Source organism: Peromyscus eremicus, chromosome 16_21, assembly GCF_949786415.1.
Source record: "Peromyscus eremicus chromosome 16_21, PerEre_H2_v1, whole genome shotgun sequence".
NCBI classification, from domain to species: Eukaryota; Metazoa; Chordata; class Mammalia; order Rodentia; family Cricetidae; genus Peromyscus; species Peromyscus eremicus.
The window spans coordinates 22,790,835-22,814,586 of NC_081432.1; the positions used below are offsets into that span (position 1 = coordinate 22,790,835).

At 46.9% G+C, this 23,752-nt stretch overlaps 1 protein-coding gene across 1 annotated transcript in view; it reads right to left on the reverse strand.

Moving 5' to 3' along the window:
• Dna2 (DNA replication helicase/nuclease 2) overlaps positions 1–22,504 on the reverse strand; it is a 30,808-nt gene extending 8,304 nt beyond the window's left edge. The window contains exons 1-14 of the mRNA XM_059282307.1: positions 22,362–22,504; positions 19,679–19,861; positions 18,055–18,238; positions 14,004–14,149; positions 10,920–11,051; positions 9,865–10,084; positions 7,654–7,771; positions 6,154–6,316; positions 5,715–5,909; positions 4,610–4,840; positions 3,102–3,218; positions 2,912–3,021; positions 2,057–2,166; positions 1,178–1,402 (exon numbers count right to left, since the gene is read on the reverse strand). Of these exons, the coding sequence (XP_059138290.1) occupies positions 1,178–1,402; positions 2,057–2,166; positions 2,912–3,021; positions 3,102–3,218; positions 4,610–4,840; positions 5,715–5,909; positions 6,154–6,316; positions 7,654–7,771; positions 9,865–10,084; positions 10,920–11,051; positions 14,004–14,149; positions 18,055–18,238; positions 19,679–19,861; positions 22,362–22,438 (2,211 nt within the window). The 5' untranslated portion in view covers positions 22,439–22,504. The remainder of the gene's footprint in view (positions 1–1,177; positions 1,403–2,056; positions 2,167–2,911; positions 3,022–3,101; positions 3,219–4,609; positions 4,841–5,714; positions 5,910–6,153; positions 6,317–7,653; positions 7,772–9,864; positions 10,085–10,919; positions 11,052–14,003; positions 14,150–18,054; positions 18,239–19,678; positions 19,862–22,361) is intronic.
• Positions 22,505–23,752: the final 1,248 nt, after the last annotated feature.

Here is a 23,752-nt window from a genome sequence, read left to right on the forward strand (position 1 = left end):
CAGAGAGAAAATAAGTCCGTTAGTGAGCATGTCAAGAAGGTACTTGGGTTTTCCCATTTTTAAAATTAAAAGATCAAAAACTATCCCCCTCCAACAGCAAGAATTCTTCAGTATTCTTTGATTCTGAAACATTTAGAGTTTGTTTTTCAAGATTCCCTTGAACTTACTCTGTAGTACAGGTTGGCCTGAGGGGGCCTCTAGCCTGAGCCTCCGGAGAAGCTGAGACAAGAAGCCCACACCCTCATACCTGGTGCATTACTAACTCTGTTATTCTGCAAGAGGCCCCATGAAGAAGGAAAAAAAGGCAACTTATAGAGAGGAAGATCAGGAAACTGTGTATGCAAAAAGAGGACCAATACCTAAAGTGTATGAAGGGTCCCCAAGTCAACAGCAAGTCAGGCATGGAGGCGCAGGCCCATAATCCCAGCACTTGGGAGGCTGAGGTAGGAGGACCAGTTGTTCAAGGGCAAGCTTGACTACACAGTGACTTCAAGGTGAGCCTAGGCTATAAGAGATCATATCAAAGGAAGAAAGGAAGGGAGAAAGGGAGGGAGGAAGGGGAGAGGGAGGGAGAGAAGAAGCAAGGGAGGGAGGGAGGAAGGGAAACAAAAACTTTTTTGTGGAGACAGGTCAATCCCTGGTGCTCGATGGCCAGCCAGCCAACCTAGACTACTTTGCAACCTCCAAGACAAAGAGAAATCTTGTCTGTTACGGAATAATCTTTCTGTACATTGTGAACACGTGTCTTTGTCAAGGCTCCTTCTAATTGGTTTAATAAAAGAGCTGATAGGCCAGTAGCTAGGCAGGAGGTATGGGGGGACAGCCAGACATAGGACGCTGGGAAGAAGGAGGGTGGAGTCTCAGGAGTTGGGAGTGGAGGCAGAGAGAAGCAAGATGAATGTGCCATGTTGAAAGAAAGTACCGCCTCGTGGCAGAGGGTAGATAAGAAATATCGGTAAATTTAAAAGGTAAGAGTGAGCCAGTAACAAGCCTAAGCTATTAGTCAAGCATTTATAATTAATATTAAGTCTCTGCGTTTACTGGGGAGCTGGCAGTTCTGACAAAAACTTCTGCCTACACTTGTCTCAACAAAAAAGAGGACAGCACCTGGGAAATAGCAGAGGGTGACCTGTGATGTCTACACACACGAGTACACACACATGAGAAACAGACTTACGTGACTGTTATAGAGTTCTTCTAGAAGGGCTAAGGACTTAATGGACCTTGATCTGCAAATCTCCTCCTCCGTGAACTTCTGGATATCTGGATGGACCTTATGAGACTGACCCAAGCGCAAAAATCCTATTTTAAACTTGGCTAACTTCAAGAGAATATTGTCAACAGCAGAATGCGTATAGCTGGTCAACAGAACACTGAAGCCACAGGCAGAAAGGATCCTTACCTAGAGATGGGAGACAGAGAAAAACGTCACTGCTCTGAACTCAGGGAACTGGTTTACAGGCTGACAGTTTTCAAATAGATACAAAGTTCAGTAAGACCTGAATCCGAGAGGGAATAAGTAACTTTTCTAAAGAATTGTAAAACCACAATGAGCTACAAAAATTATACAGCATTAACTTTTTATTACACCTTACTTATTTCTGTGCAGATACACACGCCGTGGCACACAAGTGAGGGTCAGAGGGTTGGTTCTCTCCCTCTGCCAGATGGATCCTGGAACTGAACTCAGGTCAGGCACTTTTGTTTGCTGAGACATTCTGCCAGCCCACGGCATTTTTATTATGCTATTAATCATGTCATTCTCACAAAGGCCTCAGAGTGGTGTGGGTACAGGCCTGTACCACCATGCCAAGTTAATTTATCATTTTTTTTGTTTTGATGAGACAGGGTCTATGCATCCTTGGCTGGTCTGCAACTCGCTATGTGGACCAGACTGGACTCGAACTTACATATATGCCTCCTCCTGTCTCTGCCTCCAAGTGATGGGATTAAGGGTGTGAGCCACCACGCTTGGCAAAGTCCAGGGGCGGTGATAGCAAGCATCACCTCCTCGGGCAGGAGGGACCCAACAGAAGCGGTTAGTTTCAGAGCTTACAAGAGCACATATTGTAGTTGTCTTTCCTGTCCCTGGCATCCCCACGATGAGCGTGTAGTCTTTTGAAAGAAGGACTTTCTTCATGGCTTGCCTCTGAGGCTTATTCAAACCTGTATTTCAATTCAGAATAAAAACAAGAATATTTAATTTCAGTGAACTACTCCCCAACCCAGACAGGGTTTCTCTGTGTATAGCCCTAGCGTGCTCCACCACTGCCCAGCGAACTTTTGTTTTGATACAGGTTCTTGCTCTGCAGATTGTGTGGAACAGGCTGGCCCTGAAATGTACTCTTTCCTTGGCCTCTTAAGTGCTGGGATATACTACCATGTCTGGCTCATAATTTCATTTTTTTTTTATTTTTTTTTATTTTTTTCAAGACAGAGTTTCTCTATGTAGGCCTGGCTGTCCTGGAACTCACTGTGTAGACCAGGCTGGCCTCGAACTCACAGAGATCCGCCTGCCTCTGCCTCCTGAGTGCTGGGATTAAAGGCGTGCACCGCCGCCACCACCACCTGGCTTTGAGGCAGGGTTTCCCTTACTTCTACCATGCAGCACACTCAAGGTCAGCTGGCTGGCCTGAGAGACTCATGGTGCGTCTCCTGTTTCTGCTCTCCCATCTCACCACAGGAGTGCTGGTTTACAGATGAACGTCACGGCATCCTTATTTTTCAAGTGGGTTTCAGGGATCAAACTCGGCCCATCAGGCTTGGGCGGCAAGTGCGTTTCCCCACTAAGCCGTTTCTCTGGCCCTTCTAACTGCATGGCTAATCAACTGCTAAGCAACTGGACACTGGGCACAATTTCAGCTATAAAGAGAACCAAGAAAATCAAATCGGAATGCTGGCTACGGCACACCCTTCAGAATGTTGGCCACTGTGTCCTTCGCATCGTGTGGAAGAACGGAGCTGAGGTAGGGTATAAACTGGGGTTCCTTGAAATCAATGATTAACTCTCGAAGTCTTTTGCTGCAAAGAAAAACAAAAGCACTTTTAGTGGGATCTTTAGAAAAGTGGGGAGAGATTCTGGCTCCTTCATCATTACCAACCTGGTATCGGTGTTTTCCATCAATTTAGAGAGATTTCCTAATGGGGTATCTATATCACAATTTTTTTCTTCCCGGTCTAATCTGAACAACGTTGTTTCTGGGAGTGTCGACAAGTTCCTAAAACAACAAAACAAACACACACGGATGTGTTCATTTCATATAGGCTGTTTACTGGCTAAAAGTGTAAGAGCCGAGTGTGGGGTGTACACCTGTAATCCTAGCACTTGGGAGCCAGAGGTAGGAGCATCAGAGTTCAAGGTCACATTAGCTTATACAGCATATTTCAGGTCAACCTGGACCACACACGCAAGCCCAAGCTCACACCCGTATATGCACACATAATAAGTGTCACTTTTTACAAGGAGACCATGTATGCCGAGGCATCTCTAGTCACTCCCTCATATTTTACATTTCAGAACTGCCCATGGTCTCTAAAGTCTCCATGTCGTACTGCACCCCACCACCATGCCTTTCTGCAACATGTCAGTCTCATAGATGCTCCTCACGCTGTCAACTAACCTGTGGACCGAGGAATTAGCTGTCCTAAAAGGGCTTCTGAGTGGAGCGTGGGGATCATGGAGGTCATGACTGTGTACGTGTGTGTGAAGTGTGGGGGCGGGTATGCCACAGCCTGTGTGTGGAGGTCGGAAGACTCCTCTGCGGAGTGGCTCTCTCCCTTCTGCCTTTCTGTGGGCTCCTGGAATAAGGTCAGATGTGTGCAGCCAGTACCTCCTCGGCCATCTCACCCCCCACCCATCATTGTCTTAACTGCTGACTTCAATGTACTAACCCCTGGTGAGGAGAGCTGGGAATGTAACTTGGTGAGAGCGTTTACCTACTGCCGGTGAGGCCCTGGGTTCCAACCTAAACATGAAAGAAAGAGCTGGAGAATGAGAACCAGGCAGAAAGGCAGTGTTGCCGGGTGTGGTGGCACACAACTTGTATGCATGAATAAAAAAAAAAAAAAAAAAACACAGCAAAAGAACACAATCTGCTGTGACAACAAACAGCTAGCAGAGACCTTATATTGAGTCAATTTGTTTGAAATGTTTAAGAGGGAAACTACGGAGACAGGAAGCAGACTGGGAACATGTATGATCCCAGTACTTTGGAGGCCGAGATAGAAGGATTGATAGTTTCTTGGGCGGCATGGGCTACAGAGTGAACTAGGTTCTCCAAAGAATCTCAGAGCATCTCAAAAGAAAACAAACATATTTGTAGCCGAGCCTGGCTAGGGGGTGAGTGGAAATTCGGATGAGTGCTAAAGGGCACGTGTCTCTACGGGGTTTTGAAAATGTCTAAAACTGGTGATGGCTGTATTTCCTTAATTTTCACGGCGCTGGCAATAGAATCTAGGGCCTGGTACATGCTGGTAAGCACCCTGCCGCTGGGTTACATCCTCAGCCCTCTGTGCATCTCTCTGAATATTATGACTAATCACACTACTATGCACCATAAATGGAGGGATACATGACCCGAGTTCCATACTGACAAAGCTATTTTATTACCTGTCTAGCAAGCAGGTTACCGCTGCCCCGTTAATCTCCTTCACGTAGCCTTTAGACAAAGCGAACAGTTTCCTCTCTTCTCCACTTAAAATGATCCTGTCACCGGCCATCAGATTGGTGGCCGGCATGGCACCGTTTTTCCGCTGAAAATTATGTAAGTACTGTCCATCACAAAATCTCTTCACAGGCTTGCTCCGGACCAGGTTTCCAATGCAGTTCCCTCCCTCCTCCCTACGAAAGAATGAGGGACAGTGCCCACTGACATTGTATATATGTTGGTTTTCTCCCCCTACAATTGATTTGTTTATACAGCCCATGAAAATTTTTTAAAAATTTACTGATTATTGTGTGTGTATGATATGAATGTGTGCACACATGGACTGAGCTGATCCTGTGAAGGTCAGGGGTCAATTCCCAGGAGGTGGTTCTTCCCTTCCACAGTGTGAATCCCAGGGATTAAACTCAGATCATCAAGCGTGGCTGTAAGTACCTTTATTCCCTTGGCAATCTTGCTGGCCTATGGCCCCTGGAAATCAATGCTAACGCATCTGTCCTTTAAAAAAATTTTTTTTTCTATAATCTACTATAAAGCACTAAAATGCCAAGTTAGTAACTTTCTATTTGTTATTTTTTAATATTATTTTGTAAAAATCACCTGTGACAAGGTCATTAATAAATGAAGCCACATACGCTTTTTAAAAACTATGTGTATGAGTGTATTCAGGTGCACGTCTGTGCACATGCATGTACACATTTGCTCAGGGACATGTGGAGGCCAGAGACAACCCTGGGTGTTTCCCCAGGGACCGTTCATCTGGATTTTTCACATAGCCTCTCACTTGCCTGGAGTTAGACAATGGCGCTATGCTGGCTGGCCAGTGAACCTCCGGGGTCTACCTGTCACAGCCTCCCCTGCACTGGGATTACTTTTGACATGGGTGCAGGGGATTAAAAGTCAGGTCCTCAGGCCTGCAACACAAGCACTTTACCAACCAAGTCCTCATGGAACCGTGACTTTAACAGACTGCCCGGCCTCTCCTGACAGGAATTCCAAATGCTGCAGCACAGTACCTACACCACCGCTGTGTATTCAGTGGACACTCACATTTCGGAAGCAGGCATTGACCAGATGTTTTGGTGATTCTTTCTGTGATCTTTAGATTGTGACTCCAAGGTTAGCATGAGACACCACAGGCTGAAATACTTCAAGTGTGTCAGCTTCAGGTGCCGTGTTTCTTCTTGGATTTTGGACAGCATGCCCTCTGGGACGGAAGTGTCGTCCGCCTGTTCTTCAACTGCTCTAAATACAAAGTTCCAATTAGGGCTGAGCGTACACTTCCCTGGCAGGCTGTGAAATAAGGTTCTCCTAAACTGAGCAACACCTCCCACCCCACCCCCGCCACACACACACACACACACACACACACAAGGTTCACAAGGTTCTCCTTAACTGAGCAACACCTCCCACCCCACCCCCACCACACACACACACACACACACACACACACACACACACACACACACACCCGAGACAGCATGTTTACCTGCTATAAAGAGCACAGTTGCCCATCTGTGAACAATATTTACAAGTTTTCTCTTCCTCGATTATTTGTGGCAGGGGAGAAAGCCGTGTCTCCTCCCCGGAAGCAGCTCTGCTCACGCGGTGCAGCAAGTAGAATGCCAGCTGGTCCCTGAGCTTCAGCAGTTCTGGGGACAAGTAAAGTGGGCTTTTCAGAATGAAGCAGGGTTCCTACCAACAAAGGCTTCAGATTTAAAAACAAAGTAAGCCGGGCGGTGGTGGTGGTGGTGGTGGTGGTGGTGGTGGTGGTGGTGGTAGCGGTGGTGGCGCACGCCTTTAATCCCAGCACTCGGGAGGCAGAGGCAGGTGGAGCTCTGTGAGTTCAAGGCCAGCCTGGTCTACAGAGCAAGATCCAGGACAGGCACCAAAACTACACAGAGAAACCCTGTCTTGAAAAACAAAAAACAAAACAAAAAAAAAAAAAAGTAAAAACCAAGTAAAAGTAAAGAGCCATATGGACACCTGCCTCTTTACCAGAGTCAGCCACAGTCACGTGTAACGTGCTGGCGCACTTCAAGGCTCTGTACACGAAGGGTTTTTGAGACAACCTCCTCTTGTACCTGGTAAGTACTGTGAGTGAAGGGCTCCCCAGCAGGCCCAAGCAATGCAGACAGGTTTTGCCTTTCCCTCTCCCTCACTAAACCGTTAGATTACATTCCTAAAGCTAGCCCCCAAGGTCCATTCTCATATTTGGCCACTGACTCTTTCCTGAGACTAAACACTTTTACACTGGCTAACCTGTCCAATCAGGACGACCACCTCACCCTAGCTCAGACTTCCCCTTTCCCTTCTCTCCTTAATAACCACCCCTGCAAAATACACCTGCTGCCTGCCTGTGCCCAATCTGAGGAGCAGCCCCCTTGCCCCTCCAGGGTAATAAATCTCTTTTATAATCAGAATTTGGTGTCTGGGTGTGTTCTGAGCCTACTCCGAGCCCTGAGCCCCCATACACACACACACTGAGGCTAGGTTTGTTTGTTTTGTTCTTAATTGTTTTTGTTTTGAGATAGGGTCTCACTGTATAGACTTGGCTACCTTGGAACTTGATATGTAGACCAGGCTAGCCATGAACCCATGGAGACCTGCCTGCCCCAAATGCTGGAGTACTAAGATTAAAGACATGTACTACACGATGCTCAGCTTAAAATCCTTAAAAAACAAACAAACCAAAAAGCCCAAAATGGGCCAGTGAGATGGCAAAGCAGGTGAAGGAGCTTGCTGTGTAAACCTGGAGACATGAGTTCAATCCCTGGAACCGACAGAAAGGTGGAAGGAGAGGACAGACTTCCACAAAGTTGTCCTTCAACCTCTAACCCTGCACTCCTCCCATGGATAGTAAATAAAGATAAATAGAAAATGTACAAAATACATGACTACAGACTACAACCTGTAGTACGGTCTAGCAAGTGGCATAAAGGAGAGGGAGGAGGGTCAGAGAGGTAAAGACGAAAGGGAACAGCTCAACCTCTTTTGTCCAGATGCTTGGCGGGCACAGGGTACATCTGCCCGGTCTTGAGGTAGAGAAGCCAGCCAGCCTCGGGGTCCTCTCGTCTCTCCTGGCTCAGCAGCGTGTACAGGACCACCTGTGTAAGACAGACTGTCAACAGACCACGGTGACTTGCTCTCTCCCTACATCGTCTGGAGCCACCACACACACGCACAGAAAAGTCACGGCCCGGTTCCCACCGTGTCAACGGCACAAGCCAACTTGGTGAAGGCGACGGACCCAGTTCAACGTCAAGCACCGAGTCTGTACAAAACAAGCAGTCCGTGCTTTTCAGTTTCACGCTGAAGGTAAAGAAACGCAGTGGACCGGGAGACGGGGGCATGGCTCGGCAGCGGAGCGCCCGCCTGAAAAGCGGGAAGACGACAGAGAGGGAGCGGGGAGGGAAAGGTTTTCTCCTGTCGGTGGTTAAATTCAAAAATATAAAAAATAAAAATCAAGAAATTAATCAAACTGTTTTTCACATTTCCAAGTTAACAGCCTTTACACATTATTTCCTGATTTTAAACAAACAAACCCTAAAATGCTTATGATTTACATCATAGTCACGATGGCAATTCAACAAAACTAACAGAGTGACTTTTCCAAAGCAGGAACTCATTACCGGCCTGAGGGTTAATGTTAACTGTGTCCTGCAGAGGAAGCCACTAAATCAGACACAAACAGTCTTGGGCCTGTCGTGGTGGCGCACGCCTTCAATCCCAGCACTGGGGAGGCAGAGGCAGGTGGATCTCTGAGTACCAGGATAGCCTGGTCTACAGAGTGAGATCCAGAACAGCCAGAACTAGAGAACTTGTCTCATAAAACCAGAAGGGGGGCGGGGGGGGGGGGGGGAATAATCCGGCAAGGGCTGGAGAAGATGACTGAGCAGTTAAGAGTACAGACTGCAGCCGGGCGACGGTGGTGCACACTTTTAATCCCAGCACTCAGGAAGCAGAGGCAGGCAGATCTGTGAGTTCAAGGCCAGCCTGCTCTCTACAGAGTGAGTTCCAGCACAGCCAAGGCTGTTACACTGGGCTGTTACCCTGTCTCTACAAAAAAAAAAAAAAAAAAGGAAAGGAGAGAGAGAAAGAGCATCAACTGCTCTTCCAAAGAACCCAGGTTCAAAAAATCAAGCACCCACATGACCGCTCACAACATTGTAACTCCAGTTCCAGAGGATTTGATGCCCCATCAACAGGAACCAGGGACACACTTGGTGCAAAGGCATATGGAAAACATCCATACATGTAAAATAAAAATAAATAAACGCTAAAAAGTGTTTTAAATGGCGGGCTGGGGACTGAAGAGACGGCTCAGCAGTTAAGAGCCTACAGTGCAGAGGATCTGAGTTGGGTTCTCAGTACCCACTTGGGGCAGCACATAACTGTAACCCTGTAACTCCAGCTCCGGAGTAGTACAACAACATACTCTTCTAGCCTCAGTGGGCACCTACGCTCATGGGCATAAACACAACTAAATATTAAAAACAAAACTTTATTTTAAAAGAATAATGTAGTCAGTAGAGGGTTACCTAGCACATATAAAGTCCTGAGTTAGAGCTCCTACACTTAAAAAAAACTTTGGGGCAGGAAGATTGTGTGTGCACACGTGCACACATGTACACACACACACACACACACACACACACACACACACACACGCATAGGAATAAGAATTTGGGTTTAGAACCAACATCCATGTCTTCCCTTTTCTCCGTATCTGCTTGGACAGCTAGTTTAGCATCATAACCTGACCTCAACGGCTCCCAAGTCCAGCTGTTTTTATTTTTTAAATGTATTATGTGTGTGGATCTATTGCCTGCATGTATGTCTGTGCACCGTGTAGGTGTCTGAGGAGGCCAGACAAGGTCGTTCGATCCCCGGAACTCCAGATACAGGAAGCTGTGAGCCATGTGGGTGCTGGGAATCAAACCTGGGTCCTCTGCAAGAGCAGCCAACATTCTTATCTGCAGAGCGGTCTCCCCAGCCCCAAGGCCAGCTCTTATACTAATTTGCTGAAGAAAATTTTCTACTGAGGATGTAAATACTGATAAAACAAGCCGAGTACACTGAATTTCAATTACAAATTAAAAAGTGCAACATGAAAAAAAACGCTACCTGAACTGAATGAAGATAAGAAAATAGTGTATGCTTAAAGACCCCAACCCCTACGAATGTTTAAGACTGATACCTGACTTCGGTGTTCGATAGAATTGGATTCTTTGCCAGTTTTAAGCTCCAGTGGCATTATCTTATATCTTGTTTTACAATCCCGATGTATTCTGACACCAACTGTGACATCTATTTTGCCCTTCAATCCAAACCTAGGGGACCAGATGCTTTCTTCAATATCCAGTGACTTTGTTACTTCGACGGTACAAGACGGACTTCTGTGACCACCATCACTTGGCCTAAAAAGAAACACAGAACGCTTAATCAGAACACAGCTCACTCCACACCCGCCACACTGACTACCACACAAGGATCTTTTCTGGGTGCTGGGGGTTTGGTTGGTGTTGTTTTCTGAACTGTACCATGGGCATCATAAGACAGAAAAGCTGCCATGTTCTCTGGCAAGTGATGGACTGGTCTGAATCCTGTAACACACCCGCTGCTTGGGCTGCTGACCCTGCGGCCGTAACAACTCTCGAAGAACCACAGTGGGGTAAGGAGGGGCTTTCCAAAAATCATTGTAAGGCCTTAAATGATGGTGCCCACTGTTAATCTCAGCACTCCAGATGCAGAGGCAACAGATATGTTGGTTCAAGGCCAGCCTGGTCTACATGGTGAGTTCCAGGTCAGCCAAGACCATACAGGGAGACCATGTCTCAAAAGAAAAGAAATCGTTCATAAAAGGTGAGACAAAGTAAAGCTATTCCGACAGTGCAATGATATTGACTAACATTAGAAGGAAAAGAAGATGTTTTGCTCATTAGATTTTTTTTGGTCATGGAAAGATACTAAAGATAATAATTTGTGAAAAACAATAACAAAATGATTAACTGTAGAAACTTAACCTTTATGCCAGGCCTGCTGGCACACACCTTTAGTCCCTGCACTCAGGAGTCAAAGGCAGGTGGATCTGTGAGTTCTGCGGTTCATAAAGAGTTCCAGGACAGCCAGGGCTAGGCAGAGAAACCCTGTCTCATAAAACTAAAACAAACGAGTAAACAAAACTGAATAAACGAGGACCAAGGAATCCTGTCAAAAAATCTGAACACCGTATAAACAAAACCCACTTCTTACAGAGAGAGCTGCATCTGAGGAAATTCAGCGGGAGGGCCCTTACGCATGAAGTCCTCAGCCCACTTAGAGAAGGAGGGGAGATACTCCTCAACTTCACTTCTTACTTCATCTGGACTCAGATTTAAGCGGTACCTTAAAAAAAAAAAAAAAAAAAAAAAGGGAAATTAAGAAAACATAAATATTAAGAAATATAAACCACCAACCTGGTCTACAGAACGAGTTCCAGGACAGGACAGCCAGAGCTACACAGAGAAATTCTGTCTTGAAAAAAACCAAAATATACATATGAAAAGAATATTGAAAAGGCTAATGAATGGATGTTTCCAAATGTGGTACAAACATAACAGAGTACAGCTCAGCTAAAATATTCATAGGTTCAGAACATTCTCTGCATGTTCAAGTCTCTGGGGTTGAGTCCAGCTTGGCTTTTTTAAGAGGTGTTAACTGTGGCTGGGTAGCACACACCTAGTATCAAGATGATGCTAAAGCAGGCAAGCACAGGGTGAACTGGAGCCAGGAGATGGCTCAGCAGGGGAGAGCTTGCTGTGCAAACCAGTCGGCCTAACTTCCGTCTCCAGTGATTCACAAATAAGTGAATTAGGACCTCCGCATGCACACCCAGGCACATCTGCACACCCAGGCATATCTGCACACCCCCAATAATAATAATAATAATAATAATAATAATAATAATAAATGAAGTTTAAAACTTTTTAAAAAGAAAAATAGTTAAAATGTGACCGGGCGGTGGTGGTGCACGCCTTTAATCCCAGCACTAGGGAGGCAGAGCCAGGCGGATCTCTGTGAGTTCGAGGCCAGCCTGGACTACCAAGTGAGTTCCAGTAAAGGCGCAAAGCTACACAGAGAAACCCTGTCTCGAAAAACCAAAAAAAAAAAAAAAAAAAAAAAAAAAAAAAAAAATGTGTTCTTTTTTTTCCCCAGAAGACCAGACTGGCCTGGAGCTATCAGAGTCTCCCGATTCAGCTTCCTGAATGCAGACACACAAGCATGAACTAGGTCTGGCTAAGATGGTAACTTCTATGTTATGTTTTACCCCAACTGAAAAAAAAAATACAATTAACCATGACCTGACATCTAATTTCATCTTTATCTGTTCCAGTTTCATCCACACGTCAGTTATAATCAAAATGGTTGGTCCCAATTACACTTCTCGAATTAAAAAACAACAACAACAACAAAACTATAGAAGATGCTGTTCCTAAAGCAAGCAATAGAGTAGACATGTGGGTGTTGGAGGGACGGTCCAGCAGTTAGGAGCACTGGCTGCTCTCGCAGAAGACCTGGTTCAATTACCAGCACCTATATATATATAACAGTTAACAAGCACCTATAACTTGTTTCAGGACATCTGATGCCCTCATCTGGCCTCCAATGGCACTGCACGCACGTGGTACAAATGTGTAAACAAAACACCCATACACATAAAAATTAAATTAAAAAATAAACAAAATAAGGTCTTCCTGTATTACCCAGACTGGCCTCAAACTCCTGGGGTCAAATAACCCTTTACCTTTCCTCACACAAAGCTGGCAGATGGGTCTCTGTGAGTCCTGGACCAGACTGGTCTTACATAGTAAGTTCTAGGCCAGCTGGCGAAAGACCTTGTCTCAAAAAATCACTAACAAAAATCTTCTGGAGCTGGAGATGTAGTTCAGTTGGTAGAGTGCTTGCCCAGCACACAGGAAGTGCTGGGTTCAATCCCCTGGCATAAAACCAGGCATGGTAGCTAAAACAGAAGAACAGCAAGCTTGTGGTAGTTTGAATGTAATTCATAATCTCACAGGGAATGACACTATTAGGGGGTGTGGCTTTGTTGGAGTGGGTATGGCCTTGCTAGAGGAAGTGTATCGCTGTGAGGGTGGGCTTTGAGGTTTCCTATGCTCAGGATACCACCCAGTGTCTCAGTGCATTTCCTGTTGCCTGCAAGACGTAGGATCTCAGCTACTACTCCAGCACCACGTCTGCCCGCATGGCAGCATGCTCCCCGTCATGATGATAATGGACTGAACCTCTGAAACTGTAAGCGAGCCACCTCAATTCAGTGTTTTCCTTATGAGAGTTGCCTTGGTCATGGTGTCTCTTCACAACAATGGAAACCCTAACTAAAACAAAACTAGAGACCAGCCTAAGCTCCGCAGCCAGATCCTGTCTCAAAGACCGAGAGTGGGGTGGGTGTACAGGCTAGGGAGACAGCTCAACCAGTAAAGTGTTTGCCCCCAAACCTGAGGGCCTGAGTTTGGATCTCTGGAGCACAGTGACCAGTCAGCCTAGCCAAACCCTCCAGCTCCACATTCAGTGAGAGACCTTGTCTCAAAATATAAAGTGGAAGCTGAGCGTTGGTGTGTATAACTTTAATCCCAACACGCAGGAGGCAGCATCCTTAGAGCCATAGAAGGGTGCTGGATCCCTTGGAGCTGTAGTTACAGATATGGGTGCTGGGAACCAAACTAATACCTGCAAGAGCAGCCAGTGCTCTTAACTGCTGAGCCATCTCTCCAGCTCCTTTTTCTTCCCTCTTAAGCAGTTCACCTTTTTTAGAGAGTGTATTATTATTATTATTATTATTATTATTATTATTATTATTGAGACAGGGTCTCACTGTATAGCCTTGGCTGATTTAGAAGTCAATATGTAGTCCAGGCTGGCCTCAGGATTTTTAGATCTGCCTGCCTCTGCCTCCCAAATAGGCCAGTCTTTGGGTAGGGGAGCCACAAAAGTCTGCAAAGATATCACCCTTTTCAGACTTATTAATAAAGTTGTTAAACTGGCAAAGATGGAGGGGAACGCTCCCACTACCTGCTTCCAAACCCATATACTGCTCCTTATGTCCGTCTGTAAGGACAGCTGAGGAATCTGTGCAGCACAACTCCATCCCTGAACACATATGTAGGGTACTTCAGTAATGTTACCCAAGAGTCCTTGTGGAGACACCACAGGGCACTGTGAGCAGGAGGGCTGAATTTGGCTATGCTAACTCATACCGAAGGGTCTCCTTCCAGAAACCTGAATTCTAGGCAAGAAGTTAGTTACAGGATGAGGCTGCAGTTCTTCTCAGTGACTTACATTTCCTTCAAATGCCTGATCTCTTGGACAGTTTGAAAAGCAAGCTCTTGCAGCTTTTCTGGGGCAAAGCTCTCACTTATGGCTTTTTGAAAGACTTCGTGGAGAATCGTACCAATGAGCATTTGGCGAGTGGCTGGATCAGAGACCTATGAAAACAAGTCATATGCACATTTCATTTCACAATACATTCACATGATGATTATACAGAATGAAGCCAACATGAACTAAAATAAGTTAAAACAAATGTCAATACACTGGCAAAAGTTTTTTTTGTTTGTTTGTTTTGTTTGTTTGTTTGTTTTGGTTTTTCGAGACAGGGTTTCTCTGTGTAGTTTTGGTGTCTGTCCTGGATCTCACTCTGTAGACCAGGCTGGCCTCGAACTCACAGAGATCCGCCTGCCTCTGCCTCCTGAGTGCTGGGATTAACTGTTGTTGATGTTTTAATTAATTCATTTTCCTGAGTATGGGTATCTTGTCTGCATGTATGTCTGTGCACCACTTTCGTACATGGTGCCCCTGGAGGTCAGGAGAGGGCATTGGACCCCGAGACTAGATGGACAGGGGGTTGTGAGCCCCAAAGCTAGCGTCATAGCAACTCCCTCTTTCCCCGTCTCCTACCGCTATCCACTGGTCTCTCCCGAGGCAGAGTCTTGCTGTGCAGGCAATCTAGTCCAGAGCTCAGTGACCCAGCTTGGCTTGGAGCTTGAGGTAATACTGTGGCCACCACACCCCACAAACACTTTATTCCAGTGGAAAGATTTAAGTGCCTATAATTTTCTATTTAGAATTATCTCAACTTCTGTATAAGTCTTTTGAAATCAGTATTTCCATTCTGAAAAAAAAAATTAAAATCACTATGTAAAAACCCAAGATATTCTCAAAGGTTTAACATTTTTAGAGTATTCTATTACTTAATAATCTACCCAAATATAAAAAACAAAAAATAGCGGGGTGGTGGTGCTGTGTGATGTATGGCAAATGTGTTACTGATTAATCAATAAAACACTGATTGGCCGTTGGCTAGGCAGGAAGTGTAGGCGGGACAAGGAGGAGAATAAAGCTGGGAAGTGGAAGGCTGAGTCAGAGAGACACTGCCAGCCGCCACCATGACAACCAGCATGTGAAGATGCCGGTAAGCCACGAGCCATGTGGCAAGGCATAGATTAATGGAAATGGATTAATTTAAGCTGTAAGAACAGTTAGCAAGAAGCCTGCCACGGCCATACAGTTTGTAAGCAATGTAAGTCTCTGTGTTTGCTTGGTTGGGTCTGAGTGGCTGTGGGACTGGCGGGTGACAGAGATTTGTCCTGACTGTGGGCCAGGCAGGAAAACTCAAGCTACATGGTGGTGCTGCACATCTTTAATCCCAGCACTTGAGAGGCAGAGACAGGAGGATCTCTGTGAGTTTGAGGCCCGGCTGGTCTACAGAGCGAGTTCCAGGACAGGCTCCAAAGCTACACAGAGAAACTCTGTCTCGAAAAACACACACAAATAAATAAATAAATAAATAAATAAATAAATAAATAAATAAATAAATAAATAAATGGAGGGGGGCTGGAGAGATGGCTCAGAGGTTAAGAGCACTGGCTGTTCTTCCAGAGGTCCTGAGTTCAATTCCCAGCAACCACATGGTGGCTCACAACCATCTGTAATGAGATCTGGTGCCCTCTTCCGGCCTGCAGGCCTACATGCAGGCAGAACATTGTTGTATGCATAATAAATAAATAAATCTTTATAAATAAATCTTTAAATAAATAAATAAATGGAAGGAAAAATAAATAAATAGATAGATAGATGGATAAATGAATGCATGGAACATAAGCTCATGCAAGTAAAAGACATTACGCATGGCTAGCAAGATGGTTCAGCTGGTAAAAGTGCTTACCCACAAACCTACCGACTTGAGTTCAACTCCTGGAACCTACATCATAAACAGCCAGATGTGTCTTTAATGCCAGGACTCGGGAGGCAGAGGCAGGCGCATCTCTGTGAGTTCAAGGCCAGCCTGGTCTACAGAGCGAGTTCTAGGACAGCCAGGGCTACACAGAGAAACCTCCTCCAGAAAAAAAAAAATAGCCAGATGCAAGGAAGTGCAGGTGGTACCAGGCTTTAATCCTAACATTTGAGAGGAAGAGCAGGTGGGCCTCTGTGAGGATCGGGCCAGCCTGGTCTACACAGAGTTCCAGACCACCTATGAATTCACAGCAGTTGTGGTTGCTTGGGTCAAGCCAGTTAACATTCAAGCATGGAGGCGTGTTAGGTCCAAAGTGGGCCCCCAAAATGTCAGTGTCAGGGACAATGTCTAAATGACAGTCTGGACTCAGCTCAGGCTGGACTCTGACCAGGTAAATACAAGGGTTGCTAGCAGATAAACAAAAGCCTAAAATCAGCATTCCTCAAAAACTTGTGAATCGGGTTTCTGTTTTTTCAGGAAAAGTCATTACCTCCTTTATCTACCCCTAGAGCTGCCTACTTTCAGCAAGGGGGTATCCAGTCCCCTATCGACACTTACCTGTAACACAAACCACAGTTACCAGGTAGCTCCCAGGCTCTTCTGGCTCACAAACATCTCCCCCCCCCCCAACTTTCCTGTACATACACGCTTCCTCCTGCCCCAACACCTGTCTCTTTAGAACTACCAAGACTTTCCCAGCTTCCGGCTACTCTCTTGCTCACCCAACCTCGATGCCATCCTCTGAGACAGCCAAGGCAGCTTTGAATATGCCCCAAAGAAACCTTTCTTTCTACCCACGGGGTGGTCCCGTTCAGGGGTTTCACTGTGCCCTCGCTTAAAAGGTGACTGGAACTCATGAGCCCCCTCCCCTAGCTGAGAAGACACTGGCAGGGGATGGCTTCTGGGGAAGGGAGAGTCAGTGTTCCTTAGGGGTGTGGCTCCCCGTAGGCTGACCGAGTTCCACGGATGGCTTTGTACCCGGGGGAAGAAGGACAGGTGAACACAAACTGGACGTGTTGGATCATTAAAGGAAAAGGGGGAAAAAAAGAACACAAGGTGGATCTGGGAGGAGTAAAGATAATCAAATACATTGCATGAAATTCTCAAAGAGTTAATAAACGTATATTTCAAACCCAGAAGCTTCATGGGTTCACTTCTCTGAATTACCCACAGAAAACGTAACTTTTCCTTTTCTTCTTTTGTTTTGGGTTTTTTTGTTTGTTTGTCTGTTTTTTTTGAGACAGAGTTTCTCTGTGTAGCCCAGGCTATCCTGGAACTCACTTTGTAGACCGGGCTGGCCTCGAACTCAGAGACCCGTCTGCCTCTGCCTCCCGAGCGTGAGCGCTGGAATCATAGGCGTGCACGGCCACCGCCCGCTCTTTCCCTCCATCTCCGTCTCGCTGGCCTCCACGCTGGCCTAACTCAAACAGCATGGCTTTCTCTCTCCCTCCTTCTGGGCAGCTGCTGACATTTACAGCTTGCCTCTCCCCATCCCCGCGCCCCCACCCCACCCCAAATTTTTCTTTTCAATCTAAAAAAAAAAAAAATTGTCCTTGAGCTTAAGAAGAAAAAAAAATGGTGGGGGGTTAGGGGGCTGGATGTAGTCATGCACTCTCAGAGATCAGCATTGCTATTAAACGCTAAATAAAATTCAGTTCAAGCCGGGCGGTGGTGGTGCACGCCTTTAATCCCAGCACTAGGGAGGCAGAGCCAGGCGGATCTCTGTGAGTTCGAGGCCAGCCTGGGCTACCAAGTGAGTTCCAGGAAAGGCGTAAAGCTACACAGAGAAACCCTGTCTCGAAAAACCAAAAAAAAATAATAATAATAATAAAAAATAAATAAAATTCAGTTCAAAGGACCAGATGCCTGGTCTGAGTCACAACGCTGCAGTTACCAGGTACGTGACACCGGCCAGTCACACAATGCTCTCAGCACAGCGGCCCTCTGTGAAGGCAGCTGCTGAGGACTGAACAGTGAGCGGGAAAGGTTCCCATGGGGCTGAAGACCGATCCCAGCGGCAGAGCAAGGCCTTGGACTCCACCCTCCCTCCACACGGCAGAGGAAAACACCGCAGAAACACGGACGGAAGTCGCTTACCCTGAAAGTCTCGCTCAGGACAGCTCTTCTCACACACCGGATACTACTGGCGACGCTTGTGCCAGAGATCAGCATGTCTGGGTACAGAATAAAATATCCAGAGTCGTCATCTATTACCCACGCCTCAGATGTGCGGTTCCCCTCCAGGTGAATGATGTCCCCCGGCTCTACTGGAACTGAACACCTGAGAAAAGGCAAGGGTGAAGCAGAAACGCAAAATCCAGGTTCCCACAGGTCAACACACCCAGAAGCATTGAGTGTTTCATCTGAAGAATAAACATTTCTAAACCTCATTTACATGGGGCACTAAAGAGACAGCTCTGTGGTGAAGAGCACTACCTGCCCTTGCAGAAGACCCTCGTTCAGTTCCCAGTGCCCACACTGCAGCTCACAACCGCCTGTAACTCCAAGTCCAGGGGATCCAAAACCCTCTTCTGGCCTCCACGGGTACCGGGCACGCTCATGGTGTATGAACATTCATACATGCAGGCAAAACAGTCATACACATAGCACAATGTTTTGTTTTGTTTTGTTAATTTTTAAATAAAATTTTTTTTTAAAATGAGGATCAAATTGTCAATTTGGAGCACAGAACTATGATGCTGGAGTGAAGGCCACACTTTCAATAAGCCGGCAAATCTTCCTCGTGTCTTAACATCTTTATTATCATTTTATTTAGGTGCATATGCATGTGCTTGATGGTATGTGCACCACATGTGTGCAGTGCCCAAGAAGGCCAGAGAGTCTCAGATGCCTGGAGTTACAAGCAGTTGTGAGCTGCACTGGGAACCAAACCCAGGACCTCTGCAAGAGCATCAGGTGCTCTTAACCACTGAGCCATCTCTCGGACCTTCCTTTTTCCCTCCCTTAAGAATTATTCTTTGGCCGGGCGGTGGTGGCGCACGCCTTTAATCCCAGCACTCGGGAGGCAGAGCCAGGCGGATCTCTGTGAGTTCGAGGCCAGCCTGGGCTACCAAGTGAGTTCCAGGAAAGGCGCAAAGCTACACAGAGAAACCCTGTCTCAAAAAACCAAAAAAAAAAAAAAAAAAAAAAAAAAAAAAAAAGAATTATTCTTTGGCCGGGCAGTGGTGGCGCACACCTTTAATCCTAGCACTTGGGAGGCAGAGGCAGGCAGAGCTCTGTGAGTTCGAGGCCAGCCTGGTCTACAGAGTGAGTTCCAGGACAGGCTCCAAAAAAAAAAAAGAATTATTCTTTGTCTTTTTTAACATATTTTTTTTTCCTGAGACAGAGTATCTCTGTGTAGCCCTGGCTGTTCTGAAACTCCCTCTGTAGACCAGGTTGGCCTTGAACTCACACAGATCCGCCTGCCTCTGCCTCCTGAGTGCTGGGATTAAAGGCGTGCACCACCACCGCCTGGCTTAACATATTTATTTTGTGTGCATGTGCTGGGTGGGGTGGTCTATCCATCCTCTTCTTCCTTTCACTATATGGGTCCCAGGCACCAAACTCTGGTGGGCAGTTTTGGTGGCAGGCACAGTTACTCTTGAACTATCTCTATCTCCTTTTAAATAATTAATCCACACAAGACCCTGTATCAGAAAACAAGCAAAATCAAAGCACCACCAGACCACCAAATCATTGCTCAAAGTCAGGTGCCGCTCACCAGCCATTCCTCAGGATGCACAGCTCTTGCTGTTCTCGTTCCCGAGATGCCGTGATGACCAGGTGTTTTTCCTCATCCCCTCTCTCACTCTGTACAGTCTCGACAGCTAGCACCAGGTATCGGTTATCCTCTCCTCGGCTCAGAACCGTCGTAGGAAAGAACGCTTCCACCTTCTTCTGAACTCTAAAAGCCGAAACATAAGAGCCCATTGACCGGACTCTCTGGAAGCCAATTTTCTAGTTTTTTAAGTTTTGTTTTGTTCTGTTTTTCTTCCCCTGAAAACCTTAAACTGAACAAAGGCACAGGGGGAAGAATTCTTGTTATAAAGACCAGGGCTGAGGCTCGGTTGATAGAGTGCTTGCCAAACATGTACAAAGCCTGGGGGTCAATCTGCTCCCCAGCACTTGAGTAGGCTAGTATCTGAGTGTGGTGGCTCATGCCTGTAATTCCAGCACTTGGGAAGACAGGCAGAACCAGGTCATTCTTAGAGACATAGGGAGTTTGGGCTAGCCTGGACTACATGAAGCACCATTTCAAAACAAAAAGTGACTTCTCTCCTTTTGAAACATACATGAAATAATAAGCGAACTGCACGTGATGGCTCAAACCTGTAAACCCAGGGCTTGGGAGGCTGAGGCAGGGGGACTCCCACAAACTCGAGTGTTACAAGAGATCAAACCAAAGAATGAGACACCCAAGTTGCTGTAGGGAAGCAGTCTATCTCTAGAGATTCCATACCAAAAGGCTAAAGAGCTCCCCATAGCACAAGATTGTGCTCTTACACATTCCTGGCTTTGTCCTCTATATATGGCTACATACATTGTGATTGGTATTTTTAACTAGTAGACAGTAATGGTTATGAGGCTGGAGGCAGGGTTGTTTGCAGGGCAGATATGGTCAGTCTTCACAAATGGGAGAGTACCCAACAGAGTAGCCAACTCTCAACTACCCGGACAGGACATCCATCACCCACATGGCTGTCTGTTGCTTTTCTTTCTCTTGGGGCTCTAGGGCCACTCCTGCCTCTTACCACACAAGCCTTATCTACAAAATGTGCCCGCTGTATAAACAACAGCAACAGAACACTTAGGAAGTGGTCAAGGCCATCCTGGGCTGGGCTATATGTCTCAATTCAAGGCTACCCCGGGCTACCCTAAAACCCGGAACCTGGAAAATGTCGGAACAGGTTTCTACTACTGCTGAAAAGCCTATACAAAGTATAACTAAAAGGAGATACGTTGAACACTTTGTCAAGTAACTGATATGCTGGGCAGGACACGGTTCAGTGGCATAGCCTCATCCCCATTACTGCTGGAAAGAAAGAGAGAGGGTTGGAGAGAGAGAGCACAGCATGGGGGGTTCACTGCAATTCCTGCCGGGAGCTGCCAATCACCCTAATCTTTACAGCATCAGAGGGCTTAGGCCTATTGCATACCGGGTGTTGGTTCCTCCAGCACCACTCAAGAAAGCTAGTCCAGCAAACCACAGATGCAGGAGGAGGTCCTCGCCTCCCTCTCCTTGTAAAGGAAGCAAACTCCCCCTCGGCTTCCCAGGAAAGGGTCTCTGTTTATGTCAAGGCTGGTCTCAACTCTGGGTCTCAAGCACTCCAAGGCCCCTTGAGTAGCTGGAGTCATTAACAGCAGCTTCTGAGCCAACCATCACCTCCCAGTAGAAAGCAGGGTTATTACCCACCAGAGGAGCTCACTTCTATACAATAACTCCGGAGTTTCTTATGTGTATTTAGAACGACCAGATCAGCTTCACAATACTGAAACCACGTAAACTACTCTTTAAAGTGACACCCCTTTTCTTCTCCCATCTTTCTGGTCGGGCTTCCATAACCCTAACAAGTCACCTACACTCTCCGGTTAAAACATCAAATGCTACCAGGCATGCTGGCAAACACCTTTGATCCCAGCACTATGGAGGTAGAGGCAAGGGGATCTCTGTGAGATCGAGGCCAGCCTGGGCTACAGAGTGAGTTCCAGGACAACTAGGACTTTTACACAGAGAAACTCTGTCTCGAAAAATCGAAAAAATAAATGCCTTCCTCCTTCCCCTACCAATCACCCCAGCTGGCTGCACAACCCATTGTTTTGGAAATGTATCCCTGAACACCCCTACTTAGCCTCACACAAAGGGTTTCCTGAGGTAGGCGGTGACGCCTGCAGGAGCTCCTAAAAGTTACATTGGGCCGGAGAGACGGCCCAGTGGTTAGGGACACGTACTGTTCTTGCAGAAAGGACCTGAGTTCAATTCCCAGAACCCGCCTCAGACAGCTCACGACTGCCTGTAACTCCAGCTCCAGGAGATGCCTCTAAAATCAGACACATGCACATAAACACGTAAATTAATAATATGACCCGGCCTGCTGGCAAGACCGGAGTTCGCTCCCGCGGTCCCACGTGCAAGGAAAGAACTCCCACAGGTGCTTCTCCCACCGCCACCAGCGGGTCCCCGCACCCAAATAAAAATAATAATAAAATGCAATGTATTAATGACACTGGTGAGCTGCGGTGTGGAAAAGAGCGAGTTCAAGGCCAGCCTGGGCTACCCAAGACCAGGTCCAAATTAACAGTCGATGATGAGGCAAACCCTCCGGCTAAAACCAGGGAAGACTGCGCCGGTCCGCCCGCGTTCAGACCTGGCGCCCGCTCGCCCGCCCGCTCGCCCGCTCACTCACACTTCCGCCCGCGGCGCGGCCTCCGCTCCGCCGCCCTCCTCCAGCAGCAGCAGGTCCAGCTCGTCCAGCGGCTCCATCCCTGCCAGGGCCACCGGGAGAGGCGGCTACGAAAGGCGGCCGCGGCGCCTGGAAACCGCAGCGCCCGGGACGCGCCGGTGCCTCTGCGCATGCGCAGGAGGGGCCCCGCGCGCCAGCGGCTCCCGCGCTCTCAGTGCCGGGAAGCTCCGCGCGGGACCGGAGCCGCTTTCCCGCCTTCCCGCCTCCGGGGGGTGCCTGAAGTGGCCTGCCGGGCTCGCACGCTTCGTGTTTTAGATTTGGGACAGCGTCTCAAGTACCCCAGGCTGGCCTGGAACTCACAGCACCGTCTCCGGCTTTCAAGTGCAGGGATCTCCATGTCCAGCTTAAGAAAACATTTGGAACTCACAGCAATCCCCTGCCTCGGTCTGCAGTGATCACCACGGCCCCTTTTCATGCAGCTGGTAAAGGGGACTGTGACTAGGACTGCCGATCTCAGTTTTTCTGGAACCCACGTGGTGATAGGAGGTCCATCCCCGGCAGAACACACACACACACACACACACACACACACACACACACACACACACACACACACACACACGGCTGGAGAGATGAGATGGCTCAGTGGTTAAAGAGTATCTGCTGCTCTTGTAGAGGACTCCGGTTTAGCGTCCAGTAAGTACCACATCTGGCTGCTTCTCACTCCTTATAATCCCAGTTCCAGAGGATCTGATGCCCTCCTCCGGCCTCCAAAGGCACACTCATACACATAGTGCACATACACACTCACAGGCACACAAAAGGCAAAATAAAGCTTTTTTTAAAAGGTAAGTCTAAAACTTTCTTTTCAAAGAAGCCATTTTAGCCGGGCGGTGGTGGCGCTCGCCTTTAATCCCAGCACTCTGGAGGCAGAGGCAGGCGGATCTCTGTGAGTTTGAGGCCAGCCTGGTCTACAGAGCGAGATCCAAGACAGGCACCAAAACTACACAGGGAAACCCTGTCTCGATAAATAAATAAATAAATAAATAAATAAATAAATAAATAAATAAATAAATAAATAAATAAATAAATAAATAAAATAAAGCAAGCCATTTTAATTTTAACGTTCTTTCACTCTGATTTCTGAGCATGGGGGGGGGGGACCAGTGGTTGGACACTGGGTGCCTCCTATGGCTCTTCACTTTATCTTATGAGACCGGGTCTATGACTAAACCTGGCTCTTATGTGGGAGCTAGGAATCTGAAAAGTAGGTTACAAAGCTGTTTGTCACCTGAACCATCTACCCAGCCCTCTCATTCTGATATTTCATATTTAACAATTTTCCTTCAATAATGCAGACCTTTAAAGCTGGGTGGTGATGACAAACGCCTTTA